This window comes from Helicoverpa zea, chromosome 30, assembly GCF_022581195.2.
Source record: "Helicoverpa zea isolate HzStark_Cry1AcR chromosome 30, ilHelZeax1.1, whole genome shotgun sequence".
In the NCBI taxonomy this organism is placed as follows: domain Eukaryota; kingdom Metazoa; phylum Arthropoda; class Insecta; order Lepidoptera; family Noctuidae; genus Helicoverpa; species Helicoverpa zea.
In genome coordinates, this window is record NC_061481.1 from 2,274,939 (window position 1) to 2,302,223 (window position 27,285).

Below are 27,285 nucleotides of genomic sequence, written 5' to 3' on the forward strand. Positions count from 1 at the left end.
CGCAATAGCAGTTTTAACCATATCGGGCATTCTGCTACTAATAAAAGACCAATCGTATTCGATTGACATTTGATTGGTGTGCGATTGGTCTGCTATTTTGGTGATTTTGATCCATACGGTAGTTTGCTGTACAATCATTTTGCAATCGTAAATCATTTGCAGACAAAATGATTCATTATTGAATGTCAGAAAAGGATAAAAACGTTTATTTCAAAGAAAAAATAGCGGAATGCCACATACGCTTCAATCGTAATCGAGTCGGGATCGGATCTCAGTCGAATCGAGTCGAACGTGAATCGTATGACGCTTAAGTAAAATTAGGAGAATCGGGGCCCTGTAATCGGCTATGCCGCCATTATAACCTACTCACTTTATTTTCATATCGCCAAAAGGTACAACATACCGTTATGCCCGATTATATTTTAACAGGAAAATTAATAACTTCGAATTAACAACGAATCTTAATTAATTTTGTGTAACTTAAAAGGTTTCAAAATTGGTTTTTGTAGATTATAATTAGGTTTTTATTGACGCTTTCGCTTTGTGTATAGTTTATCGTGTCTAAAAATTTGAGAATAAAACGATGGTTTCATATTTTTTAAGTAAGTATATTTTAATCATAATCTCCCGAGCCTTTTCCCAACTATGTTGGGGTCGGCTACCAGTCTAACCGGATGCAGCTGAGTACCAGTGTGCCACATGCAGCGACTGTCTATCTGACCTCCTCAACCTAGTTAATCGAGTTATCAGATACCCCCGCGTTAAGACTAGATTGACAGGCTTTCTGCCTTTACCTGTAAAGATTGCCAATGATGAAATGACAACCAGTTCCGGCTGCTAAGAGTCATGCGTCATTCCGGTTCGTGTCTATCTGAATACCATATTTCATATAAATCAATTCAGTAGTTTCGGTGTTAAAGCGTGACCAACAGGCAGTTACTTTCGTATTTTCAAATCCACCTTAAAAGTATCTTTTTTCAGGTATACTATGTCTTCTACTATTTATCGCACCAGCTCTTTCAACGAATTACATAAGGCTATGGAAGCAACCGCAGTTTCAAGCTTCCTACGATTCTTTAGAATATGATCTACCATACGTGCCTTCCAAGATGGCGGACAGAACTAGCCTGATGAAAGAACAGTTGGAGCAAAAAGATAAAATTATAACTTTACTTACGAAGGAACAGAAAGAGGTGGTATTTTTTGTTATAATCTAGGTACTACTAGGTTTTGACAGCGTCCTCAAGGAACTTAAACTTAGGGTCGATTTATACTAGCCTAGAGTCGAAGCGCATCGAAGCGTCTTTCCAAAACCGAACATAACAAATTCAACCTTAACTCGACAGCGTAACGCACACATTACTTCGGATATTTTAAAAAGACGCGCACATTCGTCGGAACAACGCGGATTGGTGCGCGCGCATTCTCGTGTATCCACGCGCCCACTAGCGAACCAACGCGTCATCAGTCGCTGATTCAATAGCTCTGCTGTTGATGCCCATTATTACACGTGAGAGTGGTTGATTCTGGCGAATACGCGCGCATTCGTGCGGCTTCACTTTTGTTGTAAAAAATTGGACGCTTCGATGCGCTTCGACTCTGCGCTAGTATAAATCGACAATTAAGCGAATGAAGTATATAGCCTATGATACAAGGAGATAGGTTTTCTTTCCAAACAATTATTCTAATCTGTAATCACCTAACTGACTGCCTCATTGGCCAAGCAGTCCTACAGTACAACTGATGTGCACGAGATCTCGGCTTCGATTCGGTTAGGCCGAAATCGCTTGGTAGGTTTTAGAAACTTTAACAAAGCAGCCAGGAGTCTGGAAGTTAACGGTGTTACACCCCCGTGCCTGAGCGGGCACGTAAAGCCGATGTCCCCGAATGCTACTCAGTAACACTCGTTTCAATGCCACGTCAAAGCCGTTAGGCGGATTTGAGAAAACTCTGACAGTAGGGCTTACTAGGTGACTAATCTGATGCTCACTCGATAAAAAGAATACCTAACTAACCATTGGCCACAGAGCATCTAGGACAGATGATTGTGGCAGTGCCTGTCTATGCGGTTACTAGTGCCGTAAGCACTTTCTTTAGTGGCGAAATAAGCCAGTAGCTGCGCGACACTTCTTGCCGCATTTTTCGCAGGTGAAGCGCGGGTCTTCCACGGGAGCAGCGTTAGGTATCTATTGATACGAAGCCTTTTCTGCTTAATGCTGTCGAGTCAGGCTTCGTCATATTTTGCAGCTCCATTGTACAGGTCCACAGATACTAGCCACATTAACATTTACCGTCTTACCACAAAAACTTTTAAACATCAGTTTAAGACTTGTCTAAAAAAGTGTCAGATTATGACGTTGAAATAAGGTCCATTTTGCAGCCACACTTTTTTTAGAAAAGTGTTTGACACATGTTTAAGTTTTTGTAGTAAGACTTGATCCTTTATCTTGTTTCTAGGTGAATGACGCCGAAGCATTTCTCTCAGCAATGTTAAGAGTTCTTCATAGTTTGCTCGTCAAAAAGCCTGAAGTTGTCAAGACGCCCATCACGAAAGACGGTGGTACCGACGGCATCGCATGGTCTTATTACGATGATCTTGGAAAATAAAAATGGAGTATTTCCCACCAAAAATATACGAAAACAACTGTATCTATAAATTAGCAGCATTAAAATTAAATGTAACTAATGTGGTTCCGACAGCATCGCATCTTATTACGTCGATATTACAAAATAATAGTTTTATTTCTCACCAAATTTATTTATGCAAAATCCCTGTTTCTATAAATTAGCAGCATTATAATAAAATGTAATGTGAATGTACCTAAATCTTGGATATAAAAATGTTCTTTTTCCCACCAAATTAGAAAAATTAAACCTTAACGTAGAATTCCGTGCATCGCGACTGTCGCAGCCGCGCTCAGCCTACGACAGTCGTCGGCCGCTCGCGACAATAGTCAACCTATGAAAATGTATGGCACCGCTGCCGAGGCCCGCGGCCGACGCCTGTCGTATGCCGCGCGCGGCTGCGACAGTCGCGATGCACGGAATTCTACCTTTACAGTTATATTGACATTGAATGAATTGAATGAGACACGCACACAATACCCACATCACACTTGCCTCACCAATACGATTATGAGACGGACACCATACGGGCTGCGGGATTGTTCGCGCGAGTTACCGCGGCGCTGGTACATAAAAGGCCTATGACGGAACACGACGGTTTTTAGTCAGTAAGAGTCTGACACTCCCTCACCGCTGATAACCCACAGCGGGAGGGGTCATTTGATGATTTTCGAAGTCGTTAAAAAAAAGACGTTCACTATACTCATCTTAGAAACCAGAAGTGAGGAGAGATTTTAAAAAGTAACGCAAAAAAAATAAAAAGTTAACCTTAGATCCAATCATAAAAACTACGACTTCATAATTTTACTAAACACCAATATATGTATGAAAAAGGCGGGCAAATTGACGCGTATTTCCCTTTCCGTGTTCAACTGGCGACACCGGTCTTGCGAAATCCACACGCTTTTGTTTTACTGCGGAATCCTACGATCCCGTGTTCAATTCGCGTCAACTAAGCACGCTTTTGTGATTTCGCGAGACCGGTGTCGCCAGTTGAACTGTTGAAAGCACTGGTCCACGGCTACATCCGGTTAGACTGGAAGCCGACCCCAACATAGTTGCGAAAAAAGACTCAGAGGATGATGCATAACCAAAAAAAGTAAATAAAACAACCAATTTCAGATTACAATGCGTTTATTAAATAATTTATTAAGTCAAATAATAAAATATTGTCTACAAATGCATTATTTATTCACATCACTTATTTTTACACACAAAACTAATTTATTTACATTCTTAATGTAACTTAGCGGCCATCTTGAAAAATCTATGTACTATTTCGACTAAAACTAAATTCCGCCAGCAGTTTTAGCCGCGTCCCGTAGGAACTACTCCGCGCATCCGGATAAAGAGCCTTTAACCTTGCTCGATAAATGGGCTATCTAACACCGAAAGATTTTTTCAAATCGGCTCAGAGGTTCCTGAGATTGGCGCGTCCAAACAAACTGTTCAGATGTATAATATCTATTTAACAAAGAGATTTTTTTTTGGCCTAAACTACTAAATCGATTTGGAAAATTCATTCACTTGTAAAGCTACACTCTTCCCGAGTAACATAGGCTGTATTTTATCCCGGTACGGGCAGTAGTTCCCACGGGACGCGGGTGAAACCGCGGGAAAACGGCTAGTAATGTTAATAAATATAGATTAAGATATCATTTCTTTTAAAAGTTTTAAAGTTAATTGATCAAAGTCAAAGCTGCTACTGAAGGAATATTACAAAAAAATATTTCTAGCATTCTAAATACATAGTTATTATTATGTACAAAATTATTATTATTTCAGATCATTTATTTAGTGCAGTACATACTTCACAAACTATCTGACTAACGGCCGTTTCCAATATCTTATCTATCTATCGATTTCCTTACCAGAGATAGGAATCTGCATTGCTGACGTACGGGGCAAATGTCAGAGTCGTGGTGGCCTAGTGGGTAAAGAAATTAGTGTGAAGGTTCGATTCAAGTACCAATGCAACTTTTCTAAGTTTGTATGTACTTTCTAAATATATCTTGGACACCAATGATTGTGTTTCGGATGGCACGTTAAACTGTAAGTCCCGGCTGTCATTGAACATCCTAGACAATCGTTACGGGTAGTCAGAAGCCAGTAAGTCTGACACCAGTCTAACCAAGGGGTATTGGATTGCCCGGGTAACTGGGTTGAGGAGGTCAGATAGGCAGTCGCTCCATGTGGCACACTGGTACTCAGCTGTATCAGGTTAGACTGGAAGCCGACCCCAGTTGGGAAAAGGCTCGGGAGATAGAGATGATGTGCGGGGCAAATCTCAAATTCCTATCTCAAGTAAGAAATACAACAGATTAGAATATTAGGAAAGCCGCCGCCAGGGCCAAAAATCTCGCTATAAATTACAAAATTCACTGAAAAAATCTCAGGATATCTTCTAGCTTATATCTTTAAATTATAATAAACAGGTTTATCTTCGATCATGGGGCCCATTTCTGCCATTTTGGGGTCACAGGGCCACATGGGTGGTGCCATGTCCATCTCACCTTGACCTGGAGGCATTTGACCCTGAAAATAATGTAATTATGTGTTATTTTTCTGTTTAGTGTAAGTTAAGTGCTACCCTATGCAGTTGTTTATTTACTCCTCCTATGTAATCCCTCCTATACTACTCCAATGTTCTTTTTTAATCCGCTTATTATTATTTTTTTTTGCGTACATCTTGATAAACTTCCTTATATACTTGTTACAAACCCCTATGTTCTTTCTCATTTACTTCCCCATAAACTTATGTCCTTCCCCAAGAACATTTACATGCTCTCAAAAAAAATCCCCTCCCCTGTACTACCACAATATACTCCCCATAAGTATATACTACCCCTATACACTCCCCCTATTTATTACACCAATACACAGGGGGAGTCGCTGTGTACTTCCTTATGTACTCTGTTATATACTCCCTTATAAAACAAACAAGCTATATTTCCTTCCTCACAATTTACACACATACCTGTCTAGTCTCGAGTCTCCGCTTCCCCCTAGCACGTTTAGGCCACGGCTTCTTCAGATGCACATACGTGATATGCGCTCTCTTCTCGCTCGCATACATAAATAAACACTGCCCTTGTGTACTACTCCTATATACTCCCCTATCAACATCATCATCATCATCTCAGCCGGCGGATGTCCACTGCTGAACATAGGCCTCCCCCTTAGATATACACAGATACCTATTGGAGGCGACCTGCATCCAGCGTCTTCCGGCGACCTTTATACTCCCCTATATACTTTCTTATATACTTCTCCTAATAATATACCCACATACCTGTCTAGTGTCAGGTCTCCGCTTCCCCCTAGCGCGTTTAGGCCACGGCTTTTTCAGATGCACATACGTGATATGCGCTCTCTTCTCGCTCGCATGCTTGAATCCTTTTCCACACATCTCGCATTTAAACGGCTTCAATCCGGTGTGGATCTGTGAAAAAAAAATATTTCTATAAGGTATCTATCCGTCGTTTTGTGATTGGAGATAGAATGTTGAGGTTGGCCCCATATAAATTATATGTGACTTCCTCAACACAGCTGTCAGTTTTCAAGGGAAAATACAGTTGCTTGTACTGACTAACAATATTCTTGGACCCCTAGGTAAAACTGATTGTTGGACTTATAAGCACTTACTAAGAATATTCATCATCCTCCTGCCCTTATCCCAATTTTATTTAGGGTCGGCTTACTTACTTACTAAGAACATTAAAGACTGTTTTTTGGACTTCTTAGTATATTACTACCGCCAAAGATGTTCAAATGAGCCCCACCTTGTAGCCACGAGCCCCACCTAGTGACCACGAGCCCCACCTAGTGACCACTCGCCTGTAACACCTGCCGGAGTCCCTGTAAGACCATGAATACTCACAAACATGTGCCTCTGTCGGTTGCTATGCGTTGAGAACTGTTTGCCGCAGAGCTTGCAGACGTAGCTCGCGCGAACTTCACTGTGGACGCGCCTGTGGGCGACGAGGCGTTGCTTCATGCGGAAACTCTTCGAACAGATCTCGCATTTGAAGGGACGCTCGTCAGTGTGAATGTAGGTGTGGTCTTTTAGGAGGGCGAAGCTCTGTAACAAGGAAAAAATATATGTAGAAAAACATGTACAACATATATTAAACTAAAGCCCATTGCAGTAATCTTGATATAATCATCGGCAAGGATATTGAGCCGTGACCTTCACCTGCGCAGAAGCGATTTATTGGTTTATTGCCATAAATGTACAGTGCGCAAAGCTTTGTGGGTCTGCAATAAAAAGTTTTTATTTTTTTTATATTATAAAGCGATCCCCACTCTTCCGCCGAGAGCTCAATATCCGTGCCGATAACTATGAGACTTTTAATTTTTTTATTTATTTACACACACAACCTTACATCTACCATTACAGGACGTGCCTAATACGGCAAATAGGTTCTTATTATTTCTGAACTAAAATAAAATAACACATGAAGAATAAATGAACACACAACACATACATAAATTCATATCAGAGAAAAAATGGCAGAAAGTATAAGCAGCCTTTATCTGGCAGTTAGCCTTCACTATCAGAGTGCTTAGTGCGAGTTTTCGTGAATTTTTTTACGGACTCACATGAGAGCGCGTATACTAAGATTTGTATGCAGTGTTGCCAACTTAGTGGATTTTCCACTAATACTGGTGGTTTAAGTCCCCTATTTAGTGGCGAAATGTTGAAAGTACTGCGGGTCAAGTAGCGAAATGTAAGTTTTGTGGTACAACTTTAAGGAGTTACTATGGAGATTTGAAGTCTCACGGAATGTCAAAAAAGCATCTACAAAACAAAAAGGTGAACGACTACTATATAATTATATTAAGTACTCATTCATTGGTCAAATGCGTAACTAAACAATTTGTGAAACTACTACGCCGATTATAATTTGTGAAGGATTCGGATCGGGTCGGATGAATTGCTAAACAGATGTAATGCTTTGTCTGTTTTAATTTTCTATCGTTGCCGAGTTACATCTTTGGATGATTAAATTGTTTTAGGTTACAATAAAATATAAACAATATTTTTTTAGTGGTGAATTTGGTGATTTTAAGTGTGGGATAAATTTTTGTTAGTGGTTTTCTGGTGGTTTTAAAAGTTGACTCTGGTGGTAAGCTTCTACAACTGTTGGCAACACTGTTTGTATGGAACAAAAACAGGTTCCAATTTTTGACACTAGGTGGAGCTGTTTTTGTTCCATACAAATCTTAGTATACGCGCTCTCATGTGAGTCCGTAAAAAAATTCACGAAAACTCGCACTAAGCACTCTGATAACTCAATGCCGGATTAATATTTTCAATGAGTGTAGGATACTTTATTTCCGCCGCCCCATGTACAAACCTTACAAATTATCATTTTTCCATTCGGCCAAGGGGGCCTTGTTTTTTTTAGCGCGTGGAACAACGCGAGAGGTGCGAACTGTCTGTCATTCCGCGACGGCATCGGTAAGGTAATTATAAAAAACCGGCCAAGTGCGGATTCGCGCATTCCGTACCATTATTTAAAATGAGCAAAAAAAATCACGTTTGTTCTATGGGAGCCCCCCAAAATATTTACTTTATTCTAGTTTTCAGTATTTGTTGTTATAGCAGCAACAAAAATACATCATCTGTGAAAATTTCAGCTCTCTAACTATCAAGGTTCATGAGATACAACCTGGTGACTGACGGACGGACGGACGGACGGATAGATGAGCGAAAACAATAGGGTCCCGTTTTGCCCTTTGGGTACGGAACACTTCGTGCGCGAGTCCGACTCGCACTTGGCCGGTTTTTGTTTTATATTTTATTTTAAATAAAAGCTTTTTAAATTTTATCCTAAATTAATAACTCACTTGGAACATTCTGCCACAGACTTCACACATACAGGGTGACTTCATAGAGGGGTAGTTGGTTCGATTCTTGTCGGGATGCATGCGTCGGAAGTGACCGTGGTAGGCTCTGGAATCTTCTAGTTGAAGACCACACTGGAATGAAGGAAAAAATATTTAAAAGTGATATTAGAAATGTTATTTACGTAATGAGGGGGGATGATACGCATGCAACAAAGTGTGTGCTAAGTATGAATGTAGATGGATGGAGAGGAAGAGGAAGACCTAAGAAAAGATGGATGGATTGCCTGAAAGATGATATGAATAGGAAGGGAGTGAGTGTCAGTATGACGAGTGACGGGAAAATGGAAGAAAATGACATATTGCGCCGACCCCAAGTAAAATTTGGGAATAGGGCAGGATAAAGAAAGATTAGAAATGTTATTTACATGCATTCTGCGATGTGTAGAAAAGGTGTTACAAAATAGCTTAGAGTTAAGTACTGTATATTTAGCGTATACACTGGGGCTAATTTGAAGTCCAATTACAAAAATATGTGATTTATTTAAGAGCGGGTGTACAGGTGACACGACAGCTAATCGCAACTTTTAATTAGCATCCATCCTCCGAGCCTTTTTCCCAACTATGTTGGGGTCGGCTTCCAGTCTAACCGGATGCAGCTGAGTACCGGTGTGCCACACGGAGCGACTGCCTATCTGACCTCCTCAACCCAGTTACCCGGGCAACCCAATATCCCTTGGTTAGACTGGTGTCAGACTTATTGGCTTCTGACTACCCGTAACGACTGCTAAAGATGTTCAAATGACAGCCGGGACCTACAGCTTAACGTGCCATCCGAAACACAATCATTGGTGTCCAAGATATACTTAGAAAGTACATACAAACTTAGAAAAGCTGCATTGGTACTTGCCTGACCCACACCCTCACACTCGAGAGGTTAGTTCTTTACCCACTTGGCCACCGCGACTTTTTACCCAGGTGCGGAAAGTAGTTCCCTTATATCTCTCACCTGTTCACAGGGTATAGGTCCCTCGGCTCTCCTTATCTGGCTGGGGTAGCGTCTCTTATCTTCCGAGTCGCTGTTCTCTCTCGCACGACGCTCCATCTCTTTCATCTCTTTAGTTTTTCTGCCTTTACGGGGTTTATTTCTTACTCTTTTTTCTACGCCTGCATCTGAGAGACAAAAAAAAAATGTTTAAAAAATCAGTCAAGTGCGAGTCGAAGGGTTCCGTACTATTATTTATAAAACGTTCCATAATTATAATACATTCCATATTCTGTTGCCGTTATCGATATCGAGCAAAAATGAGCAAAAGACACGCGTTTGTTGTATGGGAGCCCCCAAAATATTTATTTTATTCAAGTTTTCAGTATTTGTTGTTATAGCGGCAACAGAAATACATCATCTGTGAAAATTTCAGCTCTCTAACTATCACGGTTCATTAGATACAGCCTGGTGATAGACGGACGGACGGACGGACGGACGGACAGAGGAGCGAAAACAATAGGGTCCCGTTTTACCCTTTAAACTAAAAAACTAAGGAAACACGCTAGTCATGTATTGTCATCAGAACTCAGAGCGTGTGCAAAATTTCATCCTAATCGAAGACCGGGAAGTGGGTCAAATTAAGATTCCAAGATTTACTTACATACATAGACAAGTGAAGTTAAGTGAAGTAAGCATATTAAAAAATACAAGAAATAATAATTATGTCCTCCTATCCGTTTGTCGGCTACGGCGGCTGTTCTCATATAAGGAGATCAGTCAGCTGCGCAGGAAATTTTATAGTATAGGACATGAGAAAATCCAATATAGATAGATAGATATATTATTTAATATGTAGGTACACCAATTTAATTTACAAATAGTGAACTAAAACTGGATGCGAGAAGCCGAAAATCGATCTCAGTGGCGTGCACTTGGAGAGGCCTATGTCCAGCAGTGGACTGCGATAGGCTGATGATGATGATGAACTAAAACATTTTAAAGTTTAGGTGATACAATGGGCGGTCTTATTTAAAAGCTATATTTTTGTAGGAGACTTGAAAATTAATAAATGTAAAGGTGTACCTAGGGCTGCCATCTCGAATTTCGCCAAACCCGGGCATAGATTCAAAAAACCCGGACATTTGACGTAAATCAAATGTTTTCCCCAAACGAGACCGAAAATAATATGTAAAAAAACAAGACCACATTTTCATATTATTTTTTTAATTTCACACAATGGTCCGGGTTTTCCCCGGACACTTCTTCAAAACCCGCTCGGATGGCCCCCGGACGGGCTCCAAATGAGGACAAATCCGGGGAAACCCGGACGGATGGCAGCCCTAGGTGTACCTATTAAAAATGTTGCTTTAAAAGTCAACCCCCTTTTAGGTTTAAAATAGGAGATGCTTAAATGCGCTAATCTACTGAACTGATTGGAAAAATTCTTTGGCCCATATATCGAAAAAGGCTCTTAGCGACTTTTTATCCATAAACAGGAAATTTTACCCTTAGGAATCGGGTGAAACCGCAACATACAAGTAGTATAATATTTAGCGGCATTAACAAGCATTATGTCTCGCGGATAAGGTAAGATGTCTCTTATAAGCGTCCGTAGTAACGGCGAATGAAATCCAAACTAATATTATAAATGCGAAAGTAACTCTGTCTGTCTGTCTGTCTGTCTGTCTGTCTGTCTTTTCTTCACGCCTAAACTACTGAACCGATTTGTGTGAAATTTGGTACAGACATAGTTTGAAACTTGAGAAAGGACATAGGATAGTTTTTATTACAAAAAAAAATAAAAATAAAATTATTCCGGACATATAGCGCCATCTATTGGTCAAATCAAAAATCTGCTGGTAGTCACTATTCCACGCGAACGAAGTTGCGGGCAAAAGCTAGTGAACTATAAAGCTTGTGGCACATTATAGCAGCACCGCAACAGCACGGCTGCAGCACGGCGTCGCCTCGAATTAAGACTACGGCGAGGTGTAAGCTTGCTGTCACCGCAAACTCAATATTATTTTAAGACGATTATGATTGATGTTATGATTGAACACGACGTAATGACGTTGTTTCGCTGCCGGCTCGGAGTCGGCGCGCAATTAGCACGCCGTCGGCGCGCTGTACGCATGAGGACCGCTCGCTTGCAGCACGCGGGCGGCGAGTCGAGTTGTGTGGAAGCGGCAAGCACGCTGACTGCTCGCCGTTGGCTTTTTCATATTGACATTACGAAATATATTATAATATACACGATTTAATGCTCTAAATTGAATGACAACTTAAATGCTGGTGTGGACCCGTGCTGTTGCGGTGCTGCTATAATGTGCCACAAGCTTAAAGCTCATTCATCGAAAAGGAAAAGGCTCTAGGCTATTTTTTTACTGACTTCCCAAAAAGGAGGAGGTTCTCAATTCGACCGTTTTTTTTTGTATGTTTGTTACGTGATTATTATCCATATACTCAATTCTTTATTAGCATTCCATGTGTTATAGGAGTAATACATTTTATAGTTTAGAAACAATATGGACCCTTAAAGAAGTGGAAGTTAGGCCCTCCGCACATGGAGCTACTCAAATATGACGGAATTAATCAGTAATTAGAATTACAAACTAGTTATAAACTGTATTTCGCACACGACGCTACTCACATTGCAAGGTTTCAGCCACTCCTGTTATTTCTACTACCAAATAAACACGTGCGAAAAACCTAGCAAGGGGAAATATTGGAAGCAATAAAAATGTCGAGTGGATCGAGCGAAGATGACGATGTCATTATACTATATTATCATCATAACAGACGCCGAAGGAATCGACGCAGATTTTGGATTCACCCATATATCCAAAATAATGTGAACTGCAGATTGTCAGTTGCAGCACGAGAGCTGCAGTGAAACAGATAAACAGATCATTCATTTTTCACATCAATACACAGTAAACTCGGGTAGCCTAGTCGCTCGGCGACCGGCACGCCGCGTCGCGCGCGATCAGTTGCCAACGCGTTACGAACTGGTTAGTGACTAGTCGCGTCGTGTGCGAACCTGTATGGCAATGTATGGGCGGTGACGCTCAAAAAACTCGTTAGTAATGTGAGTTTGTGATTAGTTCCTTTTCAGTAGCTCCATGTGCGGAGGGCCTAAAAGGGCATAGCTTAAAGAAGTTGAATCTGTGTGAGTTTGTGTGTGTGTTTGTGTTGGTCTTATACGAAATGAAATTGTTTATTTTGCAAGTTGGACGTTACATCACTTTTACACGTCATTTTAAGAACGCTGGGGTCGTAAGGGAAGTAGTTGCCTCAGAAAGCGGGTGAAACCGCAACAGACAACTAGTATAGTATTTACCTGCATTATGTCTCGCGGATACGGTCAAATGTCTCTTGTATGCGTCAGTATTAACGAAACGCACGTTACAAGGTTCACATTGTGGACCATCGTCTGGGATCTGAAAAATAAATAATAATTAAGAATAGATATTTTATTAAATAAACTAAATTTTCCTGTGTTTGTAACTATGTCTTTCGCGTTTTGAGAGAACTTTTTCACGAACCGGGACTAAATTAGCCTTAAGCTCTCTATACATTAGGTATATACAATATCTTTGCATCATCATCATCATCATCATCATCATCATCATCAGCCTATCGCAGTCCACTGCTGGACATAGGCCTCTCCAAGTGCACGCCACTGAGATCTATTTTCGGCTTCCATCTTTGCATTGCAGACTTTTTTGCGCGAAATAGTTCCTTCGGAATGCGGGTGAAACATATCGTTATCAAATGACTTTCATTTGAGGAAATTAATACTTCAGTGATATTGTAGTTTTTAACAGACTGCCAAAAAAGATTATATATAAAAAAAATATCAAAACCTTTTTACAAAAAAAAACTGACATCAAATATTTTATTTTAGCTTTTTTATTCGGTAATCGAAAATCGCAGAAACATACATAGACACAAACAGATCAAACCAAAAACATTATTTTTTGAAGTCGGCTAAAAACTACCTGCCAAATGTTAACGGTAGTAAAAAAACCTCTGTCTGTCCCTCTCTCTTGAAACTTGAGACAGGACATAGGATAGTTTTTATTACAAAAAAAAATAAAAATAAAATTATTCCGGACATATAGCGCCATCTATTGGTCAAATCAAAAATCTGCTGGTAGTCACTATTCCACGCGAACGAAGTTGCGGGCAAAAGCTAGTATTTTCTATATTACCATAAATAAAAGCTTATACATACCGGTACATTATCCAGTCTATGTTTGAGTTTCTTATGTAGCTCTATGCCTTTAGCGCTCACAAAGGAGAATCCGCAGAGACCGCAGACGAAGTCTGAAGGGTGCTTTATGCGTATATGCCCCATATATGTTGTGAATTTACTGTGAAAAATACATATCATTATCTGCCTAGCTTTTGCCCAACAAAAAAAAATAATGGCGTCCGCGGCCGATTCGGCCACGGCGGCTGTTCTTATTTAAGGAGATCAGCCAGCTGCGCAGGACATATTATAGTGCACGAGCATTTGCGCAGACACAGGTGCACTCTCTATTCCTTCACTCTCATGGCGCGATGGGACGACAATCCGACACCACCGGAGAGAGATCACAAGCTGGACCGACAAGAGTAAGAAAGGTATCATATTGCCTCCTATGTCGAGGTCAGCTTCCAGTCTAACCCGATGCAACGAAATATATACCTGCCATAATTAGCATTGAAAGAAAAACAATTTAATTCCAATAATCCCTTTTAACCACGAGCCACATGCCACTTAACCATGTCACCCCAAAAGGACAAAAAAAATCGACATCTTTCCTTCTTCATACGAGCCTTTTCTCAACTATGTCGGTGTCGGCTTCAAGTCTAACCGGATTCAGCTAGCGGTATCTGAACTCCTCAACCCAGTTACCCGGGCAGTCTCTTAGTAAGACGGTTTTTACATAAATTGATAGACAATTTTTTTGATACTTTTTGGGGTCTGTTAGTTCAGATTCAATTGGCTGGGGTACTTGTGGCTCATTGGGGTCTCGTGGTTAACTTAAACTACGTGGCTAAATGGAGTCTTAATGAGAAAATAACTTACACAAACTCATCTTGACAATGCGGGCACTTGTACTTAGTCCCCTTATGCCATCTCTCGTGCAATCTGGCTGTTTGTCTGTGTGTAGTCACATACGGACATTGCTTGCAACTGAACCTAATATCATCTGGTTAGCCTTTTCCCAACTATGTTAGATGATGGTCCCACATAGAGCGACTGCCTATCTGACCTCCTCAACAAAGTTACTCAAGCAACCCGATACAACTTGGTTAGACTGGTTGCTAGACTTACTGGCTTCTGACTACTCGTAACGACTGTCAAGAATGTTAAATGTTTTACAAGGAGCGACTGCCTATCTGACCTCCTCAACCCAGTTACCCGGGCAACCCAACACCCCCTTGGTAATACAGTTTTTTGGGATCTTTTAGTTACGATTCAAGTGGATGGGGTGATCGTGACTCATTGGGGTCTCGTAGCTCATTGGGTTGCTCGTGGCTCATTGGGGTGCTCGTGGCTCATTGGGGTCTCGTGGTTAACTTAAACTACGTGGCTAAGTGGGGTATTAATTAGAAAAAAAACTTACACAAACTCATCTTGACAATGCGGGCACTTGTACTTAGTACCCTTATGCCATCTCTCGTGCAATCTGGCTGTTTGTCTATGTGTAGTCACATACGGACATTGCTTGCAACTGAACCTAATATCATCTGGCTAGCCTTTTCCCAACTATGTTAGATGATGGTCCCACATAGAGCAACTGCCTATCTGACCTCCTCAACAAAGTTACTCAAGCAACCCGATACAACTTGGTTAGACTGGTTGCTAGACTTACTGGCTTCTGACTACTCGTAACGACTGTCAAGAATGTTAAATGTTTTACAAGGAGCGACTGCCTATCTGGCCTCCTCAACCCAGTTACCCGGGCAACCCAACACCCCCTTGGTAATACAGTTTTTTGGGATCTTTTAGTTACGATTCAAGTGGATGGGGTGATCGTGACTCATTGGGGTCTCGTAGCTCATTGGGTTGCTCGTGGCTCATTGGGGTGGTCGTGGCTCATTGGGGTCTCGTGGTTAACTTAAACTACGTGGCTAAGTGGGGTATTAATTAGAAAAAAAACTTACACAAACTCATCTTGACAATGCGGGCACTTGTACTTAGTCCCTTTATGCCATCTCTCGTGCAATCTGGCTGTTTGTCTGTGTGTTGTAATATACGGACATTGCTTGCAGCTGAATCTAATATTATCTGCCTAGCCTTTTCCCAACTATGTTGGATGGTGGTCCCATATGGAGCCACTGCCTATCTGACCTCCTCAACCCAGTTACCCGGGCAACCCAATACCCCTAGATAAGACGGTTCCTTTATGCTTTTTGGGGGTCTAGTAGTTACGATTCAAGTGAATGGGGTGCTCGTGGCTAAGTGGGGTCTTAATTAGAAATAAAACTTACACAAACTCATCTTGACAATGCGGGCACTTGTATTTAGTACCCTTATGCCATCTCTCGTGCAATCTTGCTGTTTGTCTGTGTGTTGTAATATACGGACATTGCTTGCAACTGAACCTCTGAGTATGGTGGGCAGTTATATGTTTGCGTAATGCGTGCGGATGCTTAAAATGTGTTTTGCATACACCGCATTCGTGTTCGCCACATTGCTGTAAAAAAGATTAAATTATTTAAAATGAGCAAAAAAATCACGTTTGTTGTATGAGAGCCCCCAAAATATTTATTTTATTCTAATTTTCAGTATTTGTTGTAATAGCGGCAACAGAAATACATCATCTGTGAAAATTTCAACTCTCTAACTATCACGGTTCATGAGATACTTCCTCCGACTCGCACTTGGCCGGTTTTTTATCAATACATGAACCTTATCTATAGAATATAATTAATATTACTATATAAACTTACATCTGTATGTCTTGTCATGTGACTATTATAAGCGTCTTCATCCAAAAACCCTTTAAAACACGCGGTACACTTATAAATGGCGTTCTTATAATTCGCCGAATCCCGTCTTTTCAATATTTCAGCTATCTGCTCTTCAATGGTCAAATCTCTTATTGTAAACAAAGTTTCGTTCAAATCATCGTTTAAGAAAGGCTTACGACGCCTATCAACTTTCGGTTCATTACTATCATTAACTTCTTTAACCTTTTTAACTTTTTTAACCGTTTTAACCGGTTTCTCATCCTTAATTTTGCGTTTTCGAGTTCTCTTTGTCTTACATTTCTCCAAAGGTAAACTGTCATCTGAAGAATAATCTTTATCAGACACTATGACGAATTCTTTGTCAGAAGCGTCATTATCACTAAATCCGTCGGTAATTCCGTTATCATTAATTCCAGCTTCGTTAATTCCGACCTCGTTAAATCCGTCATCGTTAATTTTGACCGCTATTTCTTCTGGAAGAAATATTTCGTTCTCTACTTTGACTTCGATGTTGCAGGTTGAAGGTTTTTCCTCGATCCATATAGGGTCTGTATATTCGTAGTAAGAATCATAATGGTTCACTTCGAATTTTTTATACGATAATGTAGAGGCGAGCTGGTTGTTTTCTCGGTTTATAGTTTTTATGTTTTGTACTGTTAACTGTAATAAATAAATTGTGGAGATTAAATTAATATCTCATATATCTATACTAATATTATAAAGAGGAAAACTTTGTTTGTTTGGTTGTAATGGATAAACTCAAAAACTACTGGGCCGATTTTAAATATTCTTTCACCATTAGAAAGCTATATTATCTGCGAGTAACATAGGCTATATTTTATCCCGGTGCGGGCAGTAGCTCCCACGGGACGCGGGTGAATATGAAATATAGCTGAAGTGTTTACTAGAAAGCGCTAATCCTAGGAACTACTGGTATGATTTGAAAAATCCTTTCAGTGTTATGTAGTCCATTTATCGAGGAAGGATTTAGGCTCCTTTTTACCTGGTGTGGTAATTGGTACCCAGCAAAATCATTAGCTGAAGACTTATATATCTCAGGAACTAATGAACTAATTCGAAAAAAATTGTGTTAGAGCTCTATTATCGAGAAAGGCTACAGGCTTCTTTCTTTGGTTCCTAGGAGTAGTTCCCAACAAAAGTTTCTTTTAAAATAAAATAAGCCTATTTTTTACCAGGTGCGACAAAATGACCACAAGACATGACTAAAACCGCAAGATAAACAATACATATATGTACTTACGATATCATGCTTTTTAATAACTTCTAGCATCAAGGAGTTAGCTCGCAAACTCTTCAGCCGGAACTGACTACAATTGTTTAATCTTTGTACACATTCCACGCACAGCTTCTGGGGTAGTTTATCTTCATTTAACTGTAAAAAAAAAAAAAAAAACAAAATATTACTTAAAAAATGTGGTTGTCTGTGTAAGTAATGCCAGTTTCATCGTCAACTCTCGAGCCTTTTCCCAATTATGTTGGGGTCGGCTTCCAGTCTAACCGGATGCAACTGGGAGCCAGTGTGCCACATGGAGCGACTGCCTATTTGACCTCCTCAACCCAGTTACCCGGGCAACCCAATACCCCTTGGTTAGACTGGTTAAGTAAACTCAGTTAATGGACAGTATTTTTAAATATAACGTCTTATGTAAACATTAAATAAAAAAAAAATTGAAATATGCATTTAAGTGGCGAAATATGCACAAAATACATAATTTATATTATGTCACGGTTAAGGTTTTAAGTGTGGCTAAAGCAGGGTGATGCTGGCCAAGAGCGGCTAAACTTAGTTGCATCCTCCTATCTTCAGTCAGAACTAAGCACAGTCTTCATCATAGCCTAGGTGTTCCTACAGACTTTCTAGCTTCTGACTACCCGTAATGACTGCCAAAGATGTTCAAATGACTACCGGGAACCACCAATTTAACATGCCTTCACCACATTCGAAATAGAACATGCAACATATAAGAAGCCTGTAAGAAAAATGTCTTACCGAAATTCCAGTGAGATTTTCATAAGCTTGTTCCAAATTACATACTCTTATTGGTATTAACTTTACATCCATTACAAGGCATATTCTGCAAGCCTGAAACAATAATTATTTTATGAATATTAAGAAAGCCAAAAAGTTTTGTTTCTAAATACTTGCAATATTTTTATTTACCAACTTCTTTAAATAAAAAGTTTCAAAATCCATTCAGCAGTTTACAGTTAAAAGAGTAACAAACATACATAGATTTTTTCAATATTTTTTTTAACAAAAGAATACATACCTTCAAGGTGGCCGGTTCTCCATATTCACAGCTCATTGTGTCCTTAAAAAAAGAAAAATGAAATCAAGACCTACTTATGATGTCTGTCTGTCCCGTATCTTGTTACACCAAAACTTCAGAAATTTAAATAAAATAAGGTACACAGATATAGTCTGTTTTTTAATCTCGTAGACTAAATTGACACTTGCAAAATGTCAAACTTTCTAATAATTTTGCTAGCTCTGTGGTGCAGTGTTGTACTTACGATACCGGTTCGTTGAATCGTAACTTTTTATCTATAATAGACGAATTTAATATTCATTCAAAGTTTTATATTTAAAATTCACGTACGTACACATGGCTGTACGACGTGCTACAAACTGCCAGGGATATCTGACCACGCAAAGCCATGCGTAATCATCAAGGATAAGCCCATTATTTCAGGATGACTTATTGTAAAAAGTTACGATTCAACAAACCGGTATCGTAAGTACAACACTGCACCACAGAGCTAGCAAAATTATTAGAAAGGACAATGCCAGGGTGTGGGCTCAAAGTTTGCCCAGCAGTGGGAGTAGTTTCAGCTGGTTCCATAGTGCACTCTGAACACGAAATCCAAATATTTTTGAAATCGGTCCCAGAGGTCCCGAGAAAAACCGGTTCAAATGTTCTCCATAGATAGTCACTTAACAAAGCCTGAGCCATTTGCCCAGTAGTGGGAATGGTTAGAATAGGTTCTTTACTTCACTGTTATCACGAAATCCAAATATTTTGGAAATCGGTCCCAGAAGTCCCGAGAAAAACTGGTTCTAATGTCAAACTTGAACAGTCAATTAATAAAGCCCAAGCCATTTGCCCAGTAGTGGGAATTATTAAAATAGGTTCTTTACTTCACTGTTATCACGAAATCCAAATATTTTGGAAATCGGTCCCAGAAGTCCCGAGAAAAACTGGTTCTAATGTCAAACTTGAACAGTCAATTAATAAAGCCCAAGCCATTTGCCCAGTAGTGGGAATTATTAAAATAGGTTCCATAGTGCACTCTGAACACGAAATCCAAATATTTTGGAAATCGGTCCCAGAGGTCCCGAGAAAAACCGGTTCAAATGTTAAACTTGAACAGTCACTTTATAAAGCCCAAGCCATTTGCCCAGTAGTGGGAATGGTTAGAATAGGTTCTTTACTTCACTGTTGTCACGAAATCCAAATATTTTGGAAATCGGTCCCAGAGGTCCCGAGAAAAACCGGTTCAAATGTTAAACTTGAACAGTTACTTTATAAAGCCCAAGCCATTTGCCCAGTAGTGGGAATGGTTAGAATAGGTTCTTTACTTCACTCTTAAGACGGAATCCAAATATTTTTGAAATCGGTCCCAGAGGTTCCGAGAAAACCCGGTTCTAATGTCCAACTTGAACAGTCAGTTTATGAAGCCCAAGCCATTTGCCCAGTAGTGGGAATGGTTAAAATAGGTTTTTTACTTCACTCTTAAGACGGAATCCAAATATTTTTGAAATCGGTCCCAGAGGTCCCGAGAAAAACCAGTTCTAATGTTACCCAGCCATTGTTAGCAAGCCATTTTAAGCAGCCACAAACCTAACAACCTCTTTTCTTGAAATAACATTCAGATAGATAGTGGTTTTACTGTTAACAGGATAAAAAAAAACAGAAATAGACGTTTAAAGGTAATTGTTGTTTCTCTTGCTTTTCAGTCTCTATCTACCACAATCAGTCCTAAGTTCGAGTAGCGTCATGCAAATCCTTAATGGCAATGGAAAAATCTTATCAAGACGAATAAAATAAGCTCAAACACGAGGTAGTAAATAGATACCGTTGAGGAGTTCCCTCGTCTCACTGTCGTCTCCATCGTCAGGTCAGGTCTTAACCTCCACAGTTTTGTGGTGTCGGAGACATATACCCGAATGACAAGTTTTTATTCGATATGTGCTTACAATTTCCGAGAGTTCCATAATGTTTTAAGGTTTCTATCACCAGACCCTGGACCCTGGAACTATTTGGAAAGTAAATCCTTTTAAACAATAAAATGATTGTTTAAATCGGTTGGTAAACGACGGAGTTATGCACGTACTTACGTAAAAAGAATACAAACGAACTGAGAAACTCCTCCATTTTTTGAAGTCGGTAAAAAAAAATCTCGTTCAATACCTCGTATTTGTCGATTAATATTATAATGCATTTCAATTAAGGTAATAAAAGTGGAATAGTTAAGAGTTCGTAAGCATATTTTTCGTAGTATTGAATAAGAGTCAAACCAGTTTTTCTCAGCACTCCTGGGATAGATTTCGAAATATTTCGGTCTGGGACCTATTATAAGCCTATGGAACATAATACACTATGCAGTTACTGCGGGCAACTCTTGAGCCCAACTTCCATACAAAGAATAGCATTGTCCTTTGACATTTTGCAAGTGTCAATTTAGTCTACGAGATTAAAAAACAGACTATAGTCTACTAGAACCTAGGAAATGTCATACACAACATTTCACCTGGTTGTGAGAAGTAATTCCCACAGGATGCAGGCAGAACACAGAGAACAGATAATCCTATCTTCTACATGAAAACAATGTTTGTTTATTGGTTGAAATGAAGGAGAAACTAGGCACTGATCCGATTTGAAAAAATATTAAAAATATTATGCTTTTGTCTCATGTCCTGATGAACTTCTCCCTTCACTTCGGAGCCTTTTAGGTAGAATCAAAAAATGTTCCCTCTTTAATAAATTATTACGAATAGTATAGAAAAACTTTGTAAATCTAATTTACCTGTAAAATCAAAGGTACAGCTCCTGACCGTACTTTTCTGAGGCCACTCTTAGTTTCATAAAGGTCGTCGCATAGAAAATGCTCCGAGCATACTGCACTTCTCTCTTTTGGCTCCCAAGTCTCTTTACCTAGGGCTTTGAGCCATGCAGACCGGAGTGAGGCCTCATTAGGAAAGCTAAAACAAATAAACATCGATTTTTAGTGTTTTTAAGTAAGATTGTGAATTTAGTGGTGTTGTATGTCATTTTCAATCAAAGAAAACTATTTATTGATTGTAAATAAGTTCGCTGTAGCGTAATTAGTAAGTAATATGCTCTAAAAATGATGTAAGACACGATTTTATAACGTTGAAATCAAGTGTAGGCGATTCCGCGATTTGCGTCAATATGAAAGCTAGTGTGGAGATAAAAGCATACACTTACACATGGAAGGTGATTCCTTGCGATTTAGATATGTGTCTCGAATCATTCTTGCAATTCGGCACACAGCATCTCATTTTTACTACAGATTTATCACAATATACACAATTATTAAGCGATCGAAGTAACAACGCAAGGCGTTTAGCAACGACATATTTTTTACTATTTACAAGGCATTTATTTAAAAAGTTTTGGTAAAGTCATTCGCACTTTATATTTAGAAATCACATTCATTAATAGTTTTTTGTTTATTTCAACAGGATTAGATAATATTTAGTTAAAAAACGTAAATTAATTGACTGTCATAGTCCTAGCCGACAAACGTTATTCAACTAAATTTAATTTGAATGTCATTAAAGCCATTGTTTCGTCTTATCTCTTCTATCTTAGCTCACGAATACCGTGCAAGATAGAGAGAGCCATATCATAATGTCACAGAAGCTACTTTTAAATTTGGAAGTATTACAATAACAATGTATGTAAACATAACTATACTTTGCTCTTTCATCTCGCTCACTCATTGTTATCATAGGTAAGCTAAAACGGAACAGAATACAAAGCTTTAGTAGCTTTTAGAGTTGACCTTGGATAATAATACTATATAATGTGCAATTTTGAGCCTTGGACTAAATAAATCGATCCAAATCACATCCCTATATTTACGTGACTGGCAACACAGTGAAAACCGCGCGATATTTAAAAATCTCTGCCAGAAGCTGTCACAAATCTTAACTTATTTTATGTTTATGTAATTTTTATTTATTTTAATTTCTGATAGCTGCTTAACGTTCAGTTATCAAGATTTAATTCAAGATACAATTTAACGTCAAATGAAGTTAGTGAGCATCAGTCGCAATCTACCGAAACACTGTTTCTACAGCCAGTAAGTTATTCTGTATCTGTATCTATTACTATTGGCTTTTTTCCGCGGTTTCACCAGTATCAGTTACCCATGTTCCTTCTTTGAATCTAGTACATTATATTTTAAAATAAACTAAATCTATACAGGAATGAATTTTAAGCAATGCGCAAAAAAAAACTGGTGGTCCAGAATCGTTAACAGAACATATCTGTATCATCAGTAAAAAAATTTTTTTCATTCTTTTGTCCGCCCTAATATCAGCAAAATATAGATACCAACTATTCTTAAGCCATCTACACACTCGCGCGCGAATCACGGCGCCAATCGCGACGCGAATCGCGGCGCGAATTGGAGCAAGAACTGCCAACTGTCCACACTGGCAGAGGTTCGCGCCGGGCTCTCAGTATAGTTCGCGCACTTGACGCGTATGCACGCCAAGCATTTAATCAATATAGTTTATTTGTAGTCGGTATGGACAGTGAAACCACTACAGCAGCTGCGGGGCTACTTTGCGCTTTAGCAATTTATAGTTACGCCATAAAGAAAAAACAAACAATTCAAAAGAAGCAAAGAAAACGGAGATGGTGGATTACCACCATTCACCGAAACAGAACCAGGTAAGTACCAATTTATTATGCTTTCTCATAGAGTTTAGGATATAGTAAGTACGTAGTACAAGATGGGTGAAATAAATATATATTCACTTTTAGCTATATAAAATTACAGTTTTAATAACAGTTAAAATGTAATACGCCGCTGTAACATATCTTGTGATGTGGGATCTGATACTTGATAACTTTGTATTTTGTTACAGTGCAACCATGGAGGAGCAGTTGAATGAACTAGTTGCAGAACCTACAGATGAATTCAAAAAGTTTTCCCGGATGTCATTAAATGATTTTGAATATTTGCTTAGTCAAATTTCAACACGAATTTCAAAACAAGACACCCAATTACGAAAAGCTATTCCTGCCCAGATACGTCTCGCTATAACACTGAGATACTTAGCAACAGGAGATGACTTTGAAAGCCTTCATTTTTTGTTCAAAGTTTCACCACAAATAATATCAAAAATTATACCCGAAGTTTGCCATGCCCTATGTGAAGTGTTAGAGGATGAAATAAAAGTAAGGACATCAATTTAATACTTTTATTATGCATATACAGAACTACTTAGAATCTAGAATATAACTTTGCAAAATCAACCAAATATAATAACAAAATTCAATAGACAATAAAAACAAAATTCGGTAATTTCAGTAGGTATTTAACTTAAGTCAAAAGCTGTCTGAACTATATCATTATTATGATCAGATGTGTTTGCATCTTGGTTCTCTGGTAAATGAAGGACAGGATAATCTGGTGTACGAATTAGCCGGTTCGATTGAATAATGATATTAGAAGGTGGGGCTGATATTACTTGTCTATTTTGGTAATAAGTATTTTGATTCGCCTGCCCGTAATGAAATGGAGGCTCTGAATGCGTAGATGATGATGTGCCTGTTCTTGGTTCATAAAAATGAGGTGGCGATGGAGTCATCACTAAAGGGTCATCAAATTGGTATTGTAAATACATCCCATCAATGTCGTGCATCAACTTCAATCTATTCTTTTCAGATAATTTTCGCAACTTATTTGCTAATAGTTTTCCGTATAAATCGCAATCATCGTCTTGCTGAATAGGCTGTAATGGGTTCCTTTTTAGCGTGGATTTGAAGGTGATAAGAGCGTCTTTAACGACATTTCCTGCGTCAACCACTTCTGAAGAGATTTTGCGTCGGTGGATTGTCTGGTCACTGTCTTTTTGGGTGTTAATAGACTGACTTCGATTTTCATTCATTTCTTCAACATTCTCTTTAATAGCTTCGAGATTTACTTCTTTAGGCTCCTTTATTCCACGTTCCTAAAAAAACACACATACATTTAGGCACTTAAATACTGTTTTTTACATGAAGGTTTTATATATGTTATGTTTTTTGCAGATACCATCTTGTCCAGAAGAGTGGCTGCGTATTGAAAGAGGATTTGCAAGGAAGTTTCCTCGAGCGGTTGGATCTATTGACGGCAAACATATTGTTCTCGACTGTCCATTCAATTCTGGTTCTGTATACTATAATTATAAAAGAACCTACAGTATAGTATTACTAGCATTAGTTGATAGTCAATACAATTTCATGTTTGCTGACATTGGTTGCCAAGGCAGAATAAGTGACGGTGGAGTTTTTACAAATAGTATTTTATGGAACAAGATGTGTACAAACAGCTTAAATTTACCACCACCGCATCCATTACCAGGTTCGAACATTGATGTGCCCTACGTTTTTTTGGGGGATGGAGCCTTTGCACTGTCAGAACATTTAATGAAGCCCTATCCTGATCAGCACAACATAGGATCTGCAAAACGTGAATTCAACAAAAGATTATCTTCAGCTCGGGTAGTGGTAGAAAATACTTTTGGTATATTGGCGGCCAGATTTAGAGTGTTTAGAAAACCAATCCCATTACAACCACAAAAGGCTCGCCTTATAACATATACTTGTATACTACTACATAACTTCTTGAGACGAAGTTCTACTTCTTTACATATCTATACACCACCCGGATCTATTGATATGTTTGATGATGATGGAGTACTTATACAACCTGGATCATGGAGGACAGATCAAGAAAATACATCCGCTTTTCGTAACTTGAGAAGAGTACCTCGGCGATCAGCAAATAACGCCACAGAAATAAGAAACGAATTCACAAAATATTTAAGTAATATTTAAGTACCTAACTATTAAAAAATAAAGTTATCTACTAACCGTATTCATACTTTTTTTACACTTTAGAGTATCTCCCAAAAAAGCATCCATTGCTTCATAAGCGAACCAAATGGGCTGATATATCTCATCGGCACCAGCTCCCGATTGAACGGACTTCTTAACTTTTCCCTTGTAGCTCCTATAGCTTGACATGAGAGAACCTTTTTTCTTTTTCAATTCATCAATTGGTATTTCCATCACCGTACTTATCCGCATCCAAGCATCATGGGTTTTCAGTTTATTTTTATAATCTTTCAAATTAATGTCCCATAATACCGGCTCAGCACGAAAACATTCTATAAATGTTAGTTCTAATTCATTGCTCCACACGTTACTCATTTTGCAAGCAAAATCGTAGCATATACCTAAAAAAAAACTAAAACACAACCATCCGTGTCAATTGCTACTGAGCGACTGAGCTGCCCGAGGCGCGAATGTATAGTCTTGTCGCGTTCACGTCGCGCTTCGCGCCTGCGAGCGCTTTGTCGCGGGACAAAAAACCGACAATTTTCGGGGAACACAGCGCGAACGAGCCGCGAAGCCGCGAAGAATATGCGAATCGGATCTACACTCATGTTACGCGGGTGTTTCGCGCCTTCGCGCGCGGTTCGCGCGCGAGTGTGTAGACGGCTTCTGCCAGAAGCTGTCACAAATCTTAACTTATTTTATGTTTATGTAATTTTTATTTATTTTAATTTCTGATAGCTGCTTAACGTTCAGTTATCAAGATTTAATTCAAGATACAATTTAACGTCAAATGAAGTTAGTGAGCATCAGTCGCAATCTACCGAAACACTGTTTCTACAGCCAGTAAGTTATTCTGTATCTGTATCTATTACTATTGGCTTTTTTCCGCGGTTTCACCAGTATCAGTTACCCATGTTCCTTCTTTGAATCTAGTACATTATATTTTAAAATAAACTAAATCTATACAGGAATGAATTTTAAGCAATGCGCAAAAAAAAACTGGTGGTCCAGAATCGTTAACAGAACATATCTGTATCATCAGTAAAAAAATTTTTTTCATTCTTTTGTCCGCCCTAATATCAGCAAAATATAGATACCAACTATTCTTACGCGCGCCGAGCGTAGCTCGCGTCAGTAAACCGGTTTCGCGTTGCCGCCGTGCATACTATGACGACTGTGACCGTACTATCGGTTACAAAATAAACATCTTTCGATATCAATAACTTTTCTTTTTTGTACTAAAACACTACAAAATAAAAATATACGTATCTATAAAACTTATTTAACTATAAGTTGACAAAGTTTGCGCACTGGATAAAATTCATTCCTGTATTTACATAAAAAAATAAAAATTAAAACTAATAAAGCGCGTCGAAAAATTGATCCTCATCGCTGTCACCCGGCAGTGTACCCAAAAGGCTGGCTGCATTGCCACGTTGAATAGCAATGCTTAATCGTTGGGCGAAATAAAAGACAGCCCTTGGGTCACGAGAAGTGTCAACAAGGCGCTTAGAAATTTCCTTCGCAAGCGCGCGAGCACTCGGACCCCACGGCCCGCGAGTTTCAACCCCAAACGGCTCAAACATGTAATTCCCGATAAGGCTACTATATTATGGATCTAGTTAATTTCTGTATAACAAGTTTTGTTTCTGAGTACGTTGGTACACAGAAGTACCAACGTTCAGTAGTTTGTTTGTGAAAGTGCTATAGGCAGTTTACTTTCGCATTTGTAATATTAAGGATTTTAAA

General features: G+C 39.1%; 4 protein-coding genes across 4 annotated transcripts; 2 read left to right on the forward strand and 2 right to left on the reverse strand.

The window, feature by feature from the left end:
- The first annotated feature begins 583 nt into the window (after positions 1-583).
- On the forward strand, positions 584-2,701 carry LOC124644656. Its single transcript, XM_047184150.1, has 3 exons — positions 584-602; positions 982-1,193; positions 2,458-2,701. Exons 1-3 carry the CDS (start codon positions 584-586, stop codon positions 2,605-2,607), a joined length of 381 nt encoding a protein of 126 aa, XP_047040106.1. The 3' UTR covers positions 2,608-2,701.
- Positions 2,702-4,496: 1,795 nt separating this feature from the next.
- On the reverse strand, positions 4,497-22,225 carry LOC124644630 (zinc finger protein 62 homolog). Its single transcript, XM_047184122.1, has 14 exons — positions 21,904-22,225; positions 21,482-21,656; positions 18,724-18,765; positions 18,444-18,536; positions 17,694-17,825; positions 16,412-17,092; positions 15,950-16,155; positions 13,701-13,839; positions 12,804-12,903; positions 9,485-9,648; positions 8,479-8,610; positions 6,506-6,706; positions 5,918-6,067; positions 4,497-5,160 (listed from the first exon to the last, which is right to left on the reverse strand). Exons 1-14 carry the CDS (start codon positions 21,975-21,977, stop codon positions 5,035-5,037), a joined length of 2,415 nt encoding a protein of 804 aa, XP_047040078.1. The 5' UTR covers positions 21,978-22,225; the 3' UTR covers positions 4,497-5,034.
- Positions 22,226-23,051: 826 nt separating this feature from the next.
- LOC124644516 lies at positions 23,052-25,573 on the forward strand. The gene is made up of 3 exons (XM_047183945.1): positions 23,052-23,379; positions 23,577-23,889; positions 24,745-25,573. Exons 1-3 carry the CDS (start codon positions 23,234-23,236, stop codon positions 25,531-25,533), a joined length of 1,248 nt encoding a protein of 415 aa, XP_047039901.1. The 5' UTR covers positions 23,052-23,233; the 3' UTR covers positions 25,534-25,573.
- LOC124644517 lies at positions 23,899-26,194 on the reverse strand. Its single transcript, XM_047183946.1, has 2 exons — positions 25,570-26,194; positions 23,899-24,665 (listed from the first exon to the last, which is right to left on the reverse strand). The coding sequence occupies exons 1-2, from the start codon at positions 25,906-25,908 to the stop codon at positions 24,030-24,032; spliced, it is 975 nt and encodes a 324-aa protein (XP_047039902.1). The 5' UTR covers positions 25,909-26,194; the 3' UTR covers positions 23,899-24,029.
- Between the last annotated feature and the right edge of the window lie 1,091 nt (positions 26,195-27,285).

Excerpts from the sequence above, each read along its gene's own strand:
- LOC124644516 (XM_047183945.1), top strand. The coding sequence starts at position 23,234 with ATGGACAGTGAAACCACTACAGCAGCTGCGGGGCTACTTTGCGCTTTA. Across the intron at positions 23,380-23,576 it reads ATTCACCGAAACAGAACCAG|TGCAACCATGGAGGAGCAGT; the intron begins GTAAGTACCAAT and ends ATTTTGTTACAG. Across the intron at positions 23,890-24,744 it reads TGTTAGAGGATGAAATAAAA|ATACCATCTTGTCCAGAAGA; the intron begins GTAAGGACATCA and ends TGTTTTTTGCAG.
- LOC124644630 (XM_047184122.1), bottom strand. The coding sequence starts at position 21,977 with ATGAGATGCTGTGTGCCGAATTGCAAGAATGATTCGAGACACATATCT. Across the intron at positions 17,826-18,443 it reads AAAATCTCACTGGAATTTCG|TTAAATGAAGATAAACTACC; the intron begins GTAAGACATTTT and ends TTTTTTTTACAG. Across the intron at positions 12,904-13,700 it reads ATAGACTGGATAATGTACCG|ATCCCAGACGATGGTCCACA; the intron begins GTATGTATAAGC and ends TTTATTTTTCAG.
- LOC124644656 (XM_047184150.1), top strand. Across the intron at positions 1,194-2,457 it reads TTACGAAGGAACAGAAAGAG|GTGAATGACGCCGAAGCATT; the intron begins GTGGTATTTTTT and ends TCTTGTTTCTAG.
- LOC124644517 (XM_047183946.1), bottom strand. The coding sequence starts at position 25,908 with ATGAGTAACGTGTGGAGCAATGAATTAGAACTAACATTTATAGAATGT. Across the intron at positions 24,666-25,569 it reads GTAAAAAAAGTATGAATACG|GAACGTGGAATAAAGGAGCC; the intron begins GTTAGTAGATAA and ends GTGTTTTTTTAG.